Genomic DNA, 12,765 nt, shown 5'->3' with positions numbered 1-12,765 from the left:
CAAATCCCCTAAAAAAAAAAAAAAAAAAAAATTCATCCAACAGAACCCACATTCACCCTGCAAAGCCCATGACTCACCCAATAGAAGCCATAATTCATTCCATAGACTCCCTATCACCCCCTCCACAGACTGTCACTCATACTGTATAAGCCCTATATATTCAACCAAAGACCCCATCCTCATCACTCAACCTACTGACCTCATCGTTAACACCACTGATTCCCATCATTCATACCTCAAACCCCACATCATTCAGACCGCTATCACAACACAGACTGCTCCATAAATCATCTTGCAGAGCCCTCATCATGTACTCCACAACCCCATTATTTACCCCAGAGATGCCCCATCATTCACCCACAGAGCCCTATTACTTACCATGCAGACCCTATTACTTAACCCACAAACCCTATCACTCACCCTACAGATAGCCCCTCACTCCACAAACAGGCCTCAGATCACTCCACAAGCACTCCATCACTCACCCTATAGACCCCCTGTCATTCACTCTAATATCACTGATCCCCTGGCCCTCCATCACACACCCCACAACCCCAGCTCTCACCTCATAGACCTCCATCACTTACCATATAGACACTATCACCCCATAATCTTAATCACTCACCCACTAACCCTATCATTCATACTATAGAACCCTTATCACTCACTCCACAAAGCCCCTATCTCTCACCCCATAGACCCCTCATCACCCCACAGATCCATCAATTATTCCATATACTCTGTCACTTCATAGATCCCTTTCTCTTACCTCACTGACCCCCCAATCTCTTGCCTCACAGTCCTTCATCCCTTATTCCATAGACCCCATCACTCAACCCACATACCCTCATCACATCCTACAACCCAATTACTGACCCACAGACCTTTAATCATCATCCCCACAAAAATCCCATCATTCACTTTTCATCACTAACCCCACAGACTGCCATAACTCAACAAGAAATCCCCGACACTCAACCCACAAACCCTTATCATTCACTCCACAGACCCCAATCACTCTCCCTATACACCACATATCACATACCTTACAGACCCTCATCCACCCCACAAATGTCCCATCACTCAAACCACACAAACCCATCACTCACTCCATATACCTGTTATTACCCACACAGACCACAAATCACTCACCCTACAGACTCTCTTTAACTTGCCCATCATACCCCATAATTCATCACATAGACCCCATCACACAACACACAGATCCCCCTACACAGATGCCAATCACTCAGCATATTGGTCCCTTCATTACTCAACCTAAGGACTGCCCATCACTTAACCCACAGGCCTCCCTTCATTTACCCCACAGTGCCCCCCATCACTCATCCTACATACCCAACACTCACCCTACAGAACCCTATAATTAACCCCATAGATCACTCACCCCACTAAGACCCATCACTCACCTCACAGAACCCTCATCACATACCCACAGATCCTTATTCACCCCATAGATCTAACATCACTCTTCCTATAGATCCCCTATCATTCACCCCACAGATCTCTCATCATTCACCCTACAGACCCCATCACTCACCTCATACTCTTATCATTCACCTCATGCACTCTCAGTCATAAAACAATTGAGTGCTTGAGGAATTTTGAGGAGCTGACAAAGAATAATAAAACTAGAGATACCAGTAGACTGGCTCCAGTTGACCTGTGTAGAGCATAGCTTCTGTTCAAATCCTGGCTCTCCTTGGGCTTACAGTGTAGCTTTTGATGCTCACTTGAGGCCAAGGCTCTGAATGATCTCCTCCCACCAATTACTTTCTCACCTCATATACTTTTACTCTTGTTAAGGCATGCTAACCTCCTTTCTCTTCCTCAAATACACCAAGCACAACCCCCTCCATCCATCATACAGGCTGCTCTCTGTGCCACTTACTACCCCTTTGACCTTGAGCATGTTTCTTAAACTCCCTGGCCTTCAATGCGCTCATCTGTAAAATGCTAATAATAACATTATCTACCTCATAGGGTTTTTAATGCAGATTAGATAGATTAATATATGTGGACTGTCTGGCATGTTGTTGTGTGCTGTAGAGTCAATTCCAACTTATAGTGACCCTATAGGACAACAGAACTGCCCCACAGGGTTTCCTAAGCTGAAATCTTAACAGAATCTGATTGCCAGGTCTTTTCTTCTATCAAGCATCTGGTGGGTTCCAACCTCCTCTGAGATTCTGGTTAGCAGCTGAGCACTTAACTATTGTACCCTCAGCGTTCCCTATTTGTTAACTGGAAGAATGAATAAACAAACGAGAAAGAAAGTTCTCCCCAGGCCAATGGCAATGATCTCCTTGCTTCTAGTACCTTTCCATCCGAGGCTCTCTCCACAACCAAGACAAGGTCTCTGACCATATCACCCTTGTCTAAAACTTGTGCCCCTATGCCTTCAGGTTAAATTCCAAGATCCAGGATAATGGTTTGCTCATCCTACCCTGTAATTTAAATGATAAGCCCACTCTCAAACTTCTGTTTCAATCAGAAAATCCAGCAGCACCTATGGTGTGTTTTTCACTCCATGCACTGGGACAAGAGATATGTGCCAATAACTCTCTTCTGTATTTCAAAGAAAATTCCCCACTAGTTATACCTTCCAGAAAGTAGAGATACATACGTCTTTAAATATTAATACAAAGGCAACAAATTATTTTAAAAGATACCAAAACAGAATTGCAGACTTTTCTAAAAAGTTAACTTTAAGGGTAGCATCCTTACAACACTGCAACACTAACTGAATTCCAGGCATTTTACAAGACTCCTTTGTTAGAAATAATATTTTTAAGAGCAGTTGATTTTTTTTTTGAAACCCAAATTGCATGGATGTTGTGTAATGAAGTGGAGAGATTGCCTTTTTGCGTTTTGCAACACATAAGTTTCTCAAAACAATCTAAGATATATTCATCCATTTAATCTATATTTAGTGGACACACACCATTTAATAACAGGACTGACCTCACTATGTTGTGAGAATTAAATAAGATGAAGGTGAACTTAAAAAGCTAGGACCTCCAGATAACATAAACATGGCTATTTTGATAACTTAATGAATATTCTGAACATGTGTACAGAAACTGCAAAACATAAACAGGCAGCTCCATGAATTTTCACTAATGGAAAATGTTGTTGTTGTGCGTCGTCCAGTCGGTCCTGACTCATAGCGACCCCTCCTTGGGTTGCCAGGCAGTATCACTACAGAAGTAGATTGCCCAACCTTCCTTCTGAGGAAACTGCTGGTGGGTTTGAACCGCCAACCTTCTGGTTAGCAGTCAAATGCCTTAGGCACTATGCCACCAGAGCTCCTTCAGGTCAATGATATGTAACAAAAATTTTGCCACTTTATTCTTAAGTGTACAATTCAGTGGCATTAATTACATTCACTGTGTTGTGCAACCATCACCATTATCCATTTCTTAAAGTTTTCATCACCTCACACAGAAACTCAGTACTTCAGTAATAATTCACCATTTACTCCTTCCTCTAGCCCCTAGTGGTGGTGGTGGTGTTATGCGCCCTCGAGGCGGACCCGACTCATAGGGACCCCTCCTTGGGTTTTCGAGGCAGTATCACTACGGAAGTAGATTGCCCAACTTTCCTTCCGAGGAGTGGCTGGTGGGTTTGAACCGCCAGCCTTCTGGTTAGCAGTCAAGTGCCTTAGGCACTATGCTACCAGAGCTCCTAGCCCCTGGTAGCCACGAATAAACTTTTGTTTCTAGGCATTTGCCTATTCTAATATTTCATACAAGTGGAATCATTACAATATTCGTCCTTTTGGTATACCATTTTTTAAAACGCTCTGGAAAAAGAATTTTTTTCAGTCCAGTGGACTCAAGCTACCACAACTATTTGAGATGGATGACATCATCTGTCAGCACAGATGAATTTGGGCGATTTGGGGCGAAATCTGGGGCCTTGATTAACGCGCAGCAGCTTCCTTTGCCCGCCACTTCTCTCGCCCGAAAATAGGTAGTCACTTTAACACATAGCTAGGTGAATCCGGAAGTAAACTGCCAAAACAACCAAACCCAGGGATAAGAGGAGGCGAGGCCCCAGTAAGCGCCTGCACACTAGCAAAGGAGAAGCAAAATTCTTGGTTTTGGGGGCGGGACCTTTGACAACAGCACACTAGGCGCATGCGCATATATTCACCCATTGCCAGGCGGGAGGGGCTGTGGGGGCAGGGTCGCGCGGCGCGTTCTGCGCCTGCGCCCCGGCGCAAGGTGGGGTCGCTGGCGCGGGTGTTCTAGGGTTCGAGGAGCGTAAGGGGTAGTGGGCAACGTTCAACCGTCCTACTGAGCGGGCGGCGGCGGGATGGCGACGGCCTCAGGGTCTTTGGACTTGGCCGGACTCAGAGCGCCTCCGCCCGGCAGGGGAGCACAGGCGGCGGCGGCGGCTGAGGAGGAGGAGCGGGAGGTGGTGCGGGTCCGAGTCAAGGTGAGGCCGGTAGCTGGTCTGCCTGCCTGCCCCGGTGTCTCAGGGGAGGAGAAGGCAGTGGCTGTCCTAGATTGGACGGTGGTGCCTGAGATTTGGGGCGTTACTTGAGGGGTGAGGTTTGAGGGCAGAGTGATGGTAGGGGGAAAGCTGAACCTGGGAATACGGGGGCAGGGCCTAAGGGCGTGAGGCTTTAGGGACATAGCTTATAGTGAAAGACTGAAAAATGAAGGGGTGAGGGCCTATGAAATGGATAGATGAAGATAATGGGTAGAGGGAAGGGGTTGTAGAGTTGGAGGAGGGGCCATAGTAGTTGAGGGCTGGGGCTGTGAGGAATGGAGGGGAGGTGGGATCTGAAGTCAGTCAACAAATGTGTTGAGAGTCGCTACTTTTGATGAGCTGACATGTTTGTGGGGGAGAAAGCTAAATAAATGACATGGTTTTGACACTGATGAATTCCATGAGGAAATAATGAAAAGGGTGATGTACTAGGGAGTTACTTTAACCAAGGTTGTACAGGGAGAGTCCTAGAGGAGCAGGGAAAAGAATAAAAAGAAGTCATGCACGTGCATATGTGGGAGGCAAAGAGGAAAGAGTGTTCTAGGCAGAGGGAACAGCAACGGCAAAGATTGGAGATGAGCTTGTCAGTTTCCCCTATTACTGGAGTGGAAAGAGTAAGGAAGAGTGGTAGGAGGTCAATTAGAGAAGAAAGGCAGGGGCAGATTATGAAGGGTCTTTGGTGTACACCCATTGCCCTCCAGTGGATTCCATAACCATAGGGTTTCCAAGGCTGTAAATCTTTACAGAAGCTAGTGCCATATCTGCAGACTGTCACATCATTCCCCCTTGGAGTGGCTGGTGGATTTGAACTGCTGACCTTTCAGTTAGCAGCTGAGCGCTTTAATCACTGCATCAGTAGGGTGCCTCTTTGATGTATAGTCTGAGTAAAAGGGCTGTTGCAGTAGTCCAGGCAAGCAGTAATGGTGGCTTGGAACAGAGTGGTGTCAGTGGCAGTAATGAGAAGAGGATAAATTCTGGAGAAAAGTGCGGATCATTTCAGTGTAATAGAGGAAGCACTATGGTAGAGGTTACCAAAAAAAAAAAAACCTCACTGCCACGGAATTGGATCCTACTCATAGCGACCCCCCCTTGGGTTTCCAAGGCATAACACTATGGAAGTAGATTGCCCAATCTTCCTTCTGAGGAGTGGCTGGTGAGTTTGAACCGCCAGCGTTCTGGTTAGCAGTCAATGCCTTAGGCACTACTCCACCTGAGCTCCCATGGTAGAGGTTAGAGAGTTCAGAAAAGAGATGATGCCTGAGCTGTAAGCCAAGTGAAGAAAGTGGAACGACCTTGCAGGTGGGGGTAGGGGGGTGGGTGGGGATTTGCATAAGCAAAGGTTTGAAGCCATGATGTGTTCAACATAACTTCCAGAAGTTTGGTGGTACCAGAGTGCAAAATCTAGAAAGCTAACTGGAGAGAAGCTGGCTGGGGATCCAGGGGCTTCTGCTGCAGGTTGAGGGTTACCACCTAAGAGGTTTAAGCAGAGGAATGTTGTAGATAAATGTGCTAACATTGATTGCAGCATGGAGGAGTGATTTAATAGAGTTGGACTGACATGGTGATACTGGGGGTATAAAAAAAGGATTGAGTGCCTGCCTAGATCATTACAGAAGCCTCTTCCACACTGGACTCAGGTATCTCTCCACTTCCCCCAGTCTGTTCTTCTAGCAGTCAGAAGAATCCTGTTAAATCCTGAGTCAGGTCAAGTCCTTCCTCTGCTCAAAACCCTCCTGTGGCTACCCCCTCACTCAGAGCAAAAACAAAGTCCCACCATGACGCAGAATGTCCTCCATCTGGCCCCTGGCACTCTCTGACTTTGTCTTCTGTCATTGTGTACCTCACTCATTCTACTTCAGCATGGTGATGTGGCCCCTATTGCCTGCCCTGTGTCTTCTCTCCCCAGAAGTGTGAGAACTTCTTGCCGCCTGAGTTCCGTTCCTTTGCTGTCGACCCCCAGATCACGTCTCTGGATGTGTTACAGCACATCCTCATCAGAGCTTTTGACTTGAATGGGTGAGTGAGGGGAAACTGGGAACTGGCCAGTGGGCTACCCACCTCAGCAGGAATTGTTTCAATATTTTGTTTGGGAGTTTTTTTTAAAAAACTCTTATTTATTAGATAACAAATTATTATATATGTAAGACATATATAATAACCAAAGCTTCTGAGCAGCATATTTTGCTGTTCCAACATTGAGTTGGTACCATTCAAGTAAAAACAAAACAAAATGTTAAAAAATATATTCTTTTACTATAAAAGCATTATACGTGCTAACAGCAAAAACTCAACCACATAAATTTAAGACATAGTCCCAATAATCCTGCTCCAAAAACTACCTCCTTTAATATTTGGGGTTATTGTTTTTTCTTTTTTTAATTGTGATAAAGTATTACAATAAAAATTTTCTATTTTAACCTTTTAAATGCACAATTCAGTGACATTAATCGTATTCACCATGTTGGGCAGCCATTACCATTACCCATTTCCAAAAGTTTTTCATCACCCCAAACAGAAACTCAGTATCCCTTCAGCAATAACTCCCCATCCCCATCCCCATCCCCATCCCCATTCCCATTCCCATTCCCATCCCCATCCCCATCCCCATCCCCATCCACTCCCCCTTCCCCTTGGCCTCTGTTAACCACTAATAAACTTTGGTCTCTATATAATTGTCTATTCTAGATATTTCTAGAATTCTAGACAATTTCGATAATTATGTCTTGCTATTCTAGATATAAGTGGGATCATACAATATTTGTCCTTTTGTGTCTGACTTACTTTATTCAACATAGTGTTTTCAAGGTTCATCCATATTGTAGCATGTATTAGGAGTTCATTTCTCTTTATGACTGATTAGTATTCCATTATATGTATATAACACATTTTGTTTATCCATTCATCTGTTGATGCACATTTAGGTTGTTTCCTTTTGGCTGTTTTAAATAATGCTGCAACAAACATTGGCATACATTGGTAGGGGTTTTGTTTGTTTGTTTTACTATTACAAATAATCTCATGGTGAATAGCCACATGTACATATCTTGAAGTATTTGGGGAAGTCTAGTCATAGGATGAAGAAGCCATGGTGGCTCAGCAGTTAAGCGCTTGGCTGCTGGTAGTTTGTGGTTTGAACCCACCTCGTGGCTTGGTGGGAGAAAAACCTGGCCATCTGCTTCTGTACAGAATACAACCAAGAAAACCCTATAGAGCAGTTCTACCCTGTCGTATGGGTCACTATGGCACTCAACAACAACAATCATAGGATAAATTCTTAATATCTTTGTTGGCTAAGGGTGTGTATTTAAAAAAAAAATTTCAACAGATGTTTCCAAAATGCTCTCCAGACAGGTTTTACCAGTATTTTTAGCTTTATATTTTCATGTCGTCGTCTTTTTTTTTTTCCATAGGAATTTATTGTAAAATATATGTAACAAAACTTTTGCCATTTTATGAATGTCTTCCTCTTAAAACTTTTGAGTATCTTGTATATTTTTCATTTAATAGAATTAGCTTATTCCATTAAAATCCTGATAGAAATTTGATTGGAGTTGCATTTTTAAAAGAAACTAATGTTTAATTACTCAGTACAATTGTTTTTACCCATTTTTAATCTCACAAGCAGCATAGGGTTCCTGTTTCCTTCACACCCTCACAAACACTTGTTATTAATAAGACATTGTAAAATTTACCAGCCCGATAGATGAAAAGTGGTGTCTCTTGGGGGCAGATGTGATGGTTATTTTGTTGTGGTTCTTTTAGAGATGTACAGGCACATGATAAGATTCCAAATTGTACAAAAGTGATGGGTATTAAGGATGTTTCCATTACACTGTTTATCACACAACATCTTTGCATGTTGCACGTATGTATCTGAAAAATAAATTCTTAGTTACTTCACTTTTTGTGTAAACTTTTTGAACAAATGCTACATTTATTATTTTTTAATTGTGAAAATATAAATAACAAAACATATACCATCTCTGCAATTTTTACTTGTACAATTCAGTGACATTGATTACATTCCTCAAGTTGTACAACCGTTCTCACTATCCTTTTCCAAATCATTCCACCATCATTAACTTAAACTCAGTGCCTCCTAAACAAACATTCATCCTTTCCTTCGTAAACACAACCCTTTCCTCCACATAAACACTTCTGTTGTGAAAAATAATAAGCATACAGACTGCTGTATTTTTTAATGTAGAAGGCTGCTTTCTTCCCATTCCTATTCCCCAACTATCTTGTTACCCTCCCCAGAGGGGAACAACATTTTACTACTTTCTAATGTGCCTTCCAAATATAAGCAAGTATGTGTCTGTTTCTGTATATGTAATAAAATGAATATAAATGACCAGGCCTCAGGCTGTCTGCAGTCCTTACTAGTACCCAGCACATAGGAAGAAGCTGTTTTCAATACCTTCCGCATACTTCCCCTCCTCATTCTGGAAACTGCCCCTGAGGCCTCCAAGATACTAGAGGCACTGAGACTTCTCAATGTCTCTGTGCAGGAAAAAGAACTTTGGCATCAGCTACCTGGGCCGGGATCGGCTAGGACAAGAAGCTTACCTATCACTCCTATCTGACTGGGACCTCAGCACAGCCTTTGTCACTGCCTCCAAACCTTACCTGCAGTTACGTGTAGACATCCGGCCCACTGAGGACAGTGAGTACCCAGTACCCCAAGGGCACTGCTCTGGAACTCTTTCCCCATAGAATGGGGGTTGTGACTCCATCCCTGCCAATACACTCCTTCTCTGTGAGCTGGGAATCTTGGCCACTGGGCCTCAATTTCTTCACCTATAACATAGAGATAATTATCTTAGGGCTGTTGGGAGGATTAAACAGAGACTTTTCATGTAAAATGCCTGGGACAGCATGGCCACAGAGTGAATGCTCAAAAATGTTAGCTCTAATAGTAATGATTATTTTGTTTTATTGTATTATATCATAGCATGTAATCTAGTAACATAATTATATTATGTAATACAATAATATAGCTATGGCATTGTATGTATTATAATATCTAAATATAACAATGCTTATTATAATAATGGCTGTTGTATTTATTAATTTTCTCATTCTGTACCTATTATCCTTTATTTGCACTTTTGCTCACTCATTTGTTCCTTTTGTCTCTTAGCCACTTCTCTTTTCATGCTTGTTTCTTTTCACTTTTGCCTGTGCCTAGTACCTAGGAACACACAGATAAATTATGACACGGTCCCAAGAATTTGGTTATGGGACCATATGTTAGATAACAGTATTGAATCAGTGTTAACTTTCCTGGATGTGGTAATGGTATCATGGTTATTGAAGGAAAATATCTTTATTCTTGGGGAAAAGTTATATATTTGAGTAAAATATCATGATGTCTGCAAATAATTTGGCAAAAAATAATAAAGGATATACCTAGTGCATGAGATGAAGTATATATGGCAAAAAAAATGTAATAGTTGGAGGAGTTAGATGAAGGAATATATGGTATCCAATGTATTTCTTTTAACTTTATTGTAGGTTTGTAATTTTTTAAAATAAAAAGTTGGGGAGTTGGAAGACATGATTCCCAGCATCAGGAAACTCGCATGTCCATTTGGGATTAAACGAATGAGTTCTTTTAATAAGAATCAGCACAAAGCTGTTTCCTATGAGGCAGGAGTTAAAGATGTCCCAAATATCCTTCTTTAAGCTGCTGTACCACTCCGTCTCTAATACTAACTATGCCCTCTCCCCTCAGTACTCTTCTGTCTTTGGGTTTGATAATTCACTGCAACATCTCACAGAACTCACAAACTGTACTTACAGTTAAGTGGTTGCAGTTCAGTGAATTGCTTAATATGGCCCTCAGCCATAGTCCTCCATTTTGTGATATATTGTAAATCATAGCCTCTATGCCTGTTTGGGAGCTCTGGTAGCATAGTGCCTAAGGCACTTGACTGCTAACCAGAAGCCTGGCGGTTCAAACCCACCAGCCACTCCTCGGAAGGAAGGTTGGGCAATCCTACTTCTGTAGTAGTGATACTGCCTAGTGATCACCAACTGCCTCGGCTTCTACACTAAACTCAGAAACATCCTGCTGTGAAGTTGATTCCAACTCATAGCAACCAAACCAAACCAAACTCATTGCCATTGAGTCGATTCTGACTCATAGCACCCCACACTGAGTTTCCAAAGTTGTAAATCTTTATGGAAGCATACTGCCTCATCTTTCTTCTGTGGAGTGGTTCATGGGTTCAAACCACCAGCCTTTTGGTTAGTAGCTGAGTGCCTTAACTACTACACCACCAGAGCTCCTTTAGCAACCCTGTAGGACAGAGTAAAACTGCCTCATAGAGTTTTCACTGCTGTAAATCTATGAAATGAGACTGCCACTTCTTTCTCTCACAGAGTGGCTGGTGAGTTCAAATCGCCAGCCTTTCAATTAGCAGCTGAGCACTTTAACTACTGTGCCACGAAAGCTCCTTTTTCTTGCACTAAAGTAAGGCATGAACCATGTGCACCTATTTTAACTGATCTATAAATACTTAAAGACAGTTGGAAACGGATCTCATTTGTAACCTGGGGACTACCTATATAGAGAAACCCATTGTTCTGTGGGATGGTTGAGGCATTTGCATTGAGGTCATAATGTATAAATAGCTATTTGCCTCACATAATATTTATTCTTGAATTGTAAAAATAATTCTACAGGTTAAGGATAGTTGTTAGTCCCATGTTATAACTGGAGGAAATTGAGGCTCAGAGAGGTAAAGGGACTTGTTTAAGTCATGTAGGCAATTAGTAGTGCAGCAAGATTTGAACCCAGGAGGTCTAGCTTCATAGTCCTTGCCCTTTGACTCTGCAAAATTTATTACAGCTTGTTAAAGTTGACAGAGAAAGAGATGGAGAGATCAACAGAAAGAGAGAAACAAGAATCAGACAAAGTTAGTGACACAGACAGGTAGGGCAACAAACAAATTCAGCTAGCCAGAGACAGAAGAACCGCTGCCGTTGAGTAGCCATGTATGCTTAGGTCATTCACTTAACTAATTCCCCAAACCTCTGTATGCTTATGTGTAAAATAGACCCAGTAACAGTATTCAAATCAGTAAAGAAATAAACCTATGTAACTAATAAGCATATAAAGAAAATCCCAGCTATACAAGAACTGAGAGTAATGTAAATTAAAGCAAAAAGGGACAGACATTTATCAGTTTGGTAAATATAAGTTTTATTAATCTTTTTTTTTCCTTTTTCTTTTTAATCCCCACAGTGTAACAGCACTCTTCCCACTTCTTCCCTGTGTTTCGTCCTTCTTTCCTATCCCTTCCTGCCTCCTGAGCTTTATCCCTGGGCAAATGCTGCCTTTTTGATCTCATATGATTGGTTATTCTAAGGTATGTGTACCTCCCTGGTGTTACTGTTCACATTATAGGTCTTTCTATTGTTTGGCTAAAAGTTGAGCCATGAGAGTAAGTTTGGTTCCAGGCCTGAAGGGTGTCCAAGGGCCGTAGTCTCGCGGGTTCCACAAGTCTATCAGATCAGTAAGCCTGGTCTTTTTTTATTATTTTGATTTTTGTTCCACATATTTCTTCCACTCTATCCAGGACCTCTTTATTGTGATGCCTTTCAGAATGGTCAGCAGTGGTAGCTGAACACCATCTAGTTCTTTTGGTCTCAAGATCATGGAGGCTGGGGTTCACATAGTCTGTTAGTCCTTTGGACTAATTGTTTCCATGTGTCTGGTTTTCTTCACTCTTCTTTGCTTCAGACAGGAATAAACTAATAGTTGCACCTTAGATGGCTGCCCACAAGCTTTTAAGACTCTAGTTGCTATTCACCAAAATAGGATGGAGAATATTTTCTTTGTGGACTATATTGTGTCAGTTGACCTTGATGTCCCCCAAAACTGTGGTCCTGAGTTCCCAGGCCCAGTGATTCCTTCCCTTAAGGTGTTTAATTATGGCTTAGACATTTTCACAATTTTGCCCCCTGTGTGTGCTGCTATATTCATGGACATATTTGTAGCACATATAAATATATATGTAGAATAAAAATACATTTTTTTACATTTTATTTTCTAAATTGGAGAATCAACACTTCAGTTATTGATGAGCCAGTTCTTTTTCTACCATTTCAGAAGTCTTATTTACTAAACTCCTGCATATGTATGGGTCTATTTCTGAATTCCTGATTCTCTTATAATGATCTCTTTGTTAAGTCTTAAATCAGTTCCATGTTGTTTCCATCTCTATAGCTTTACAATAT

At 42.0% G+C, this 12,765-nt stretch overlaps 1 protein-coding gene across 1 annotated transcript in view; it reads left to right on the top strand.

Moving 5' to 3' along the window:
* The first annotated feature begins 4,338 nt into the window (after window positions 1-4,338).
* The window catches only part of TBC1D25 (TBC1 domain family member 25), a 23,610-nt gene continuing 15,183 nt past the window's right edge, over window positions 4,339-12,765 (top strand). Inside the window, exons 1-3 of the mRNA XM_007957903.2 lie at window positions 4,339-4,461; window positions 6,425-6,534; window positions 9,030-9,184. Of these exons, the coding sequence (XP_007956094.1) occupies window positions 4,339-4,461; window positions 6,425-6,534; window positions 9,030-9,184 (388 nt within the window). The remainder of the gene's footprint in view (window positions 4,462-6,424; window positions 6,535-9,029; window positions 9,185-12,765) is intronic.

Source organism: Orycteropus afer, unplaced genomic scaffold (assembly GCF_000298275.1).
Source record: "Orycteropus afer afer isolate SDZICR_OR568_19922 unplaced genomic scaffold, OryAfe1.0 scaffold00822, whole genome shotgun sequence".
NCBI lineage: Eukaryota > Metazoa > Chordata > Mammalia > Tubulidentata > Orycteropodidae > Orycteropus > Orycteropus afer.
Note: the sequence above shows the minus strand (reverse complement) of the source record. Positions and strands in the feature narration are given on the sequence as shown.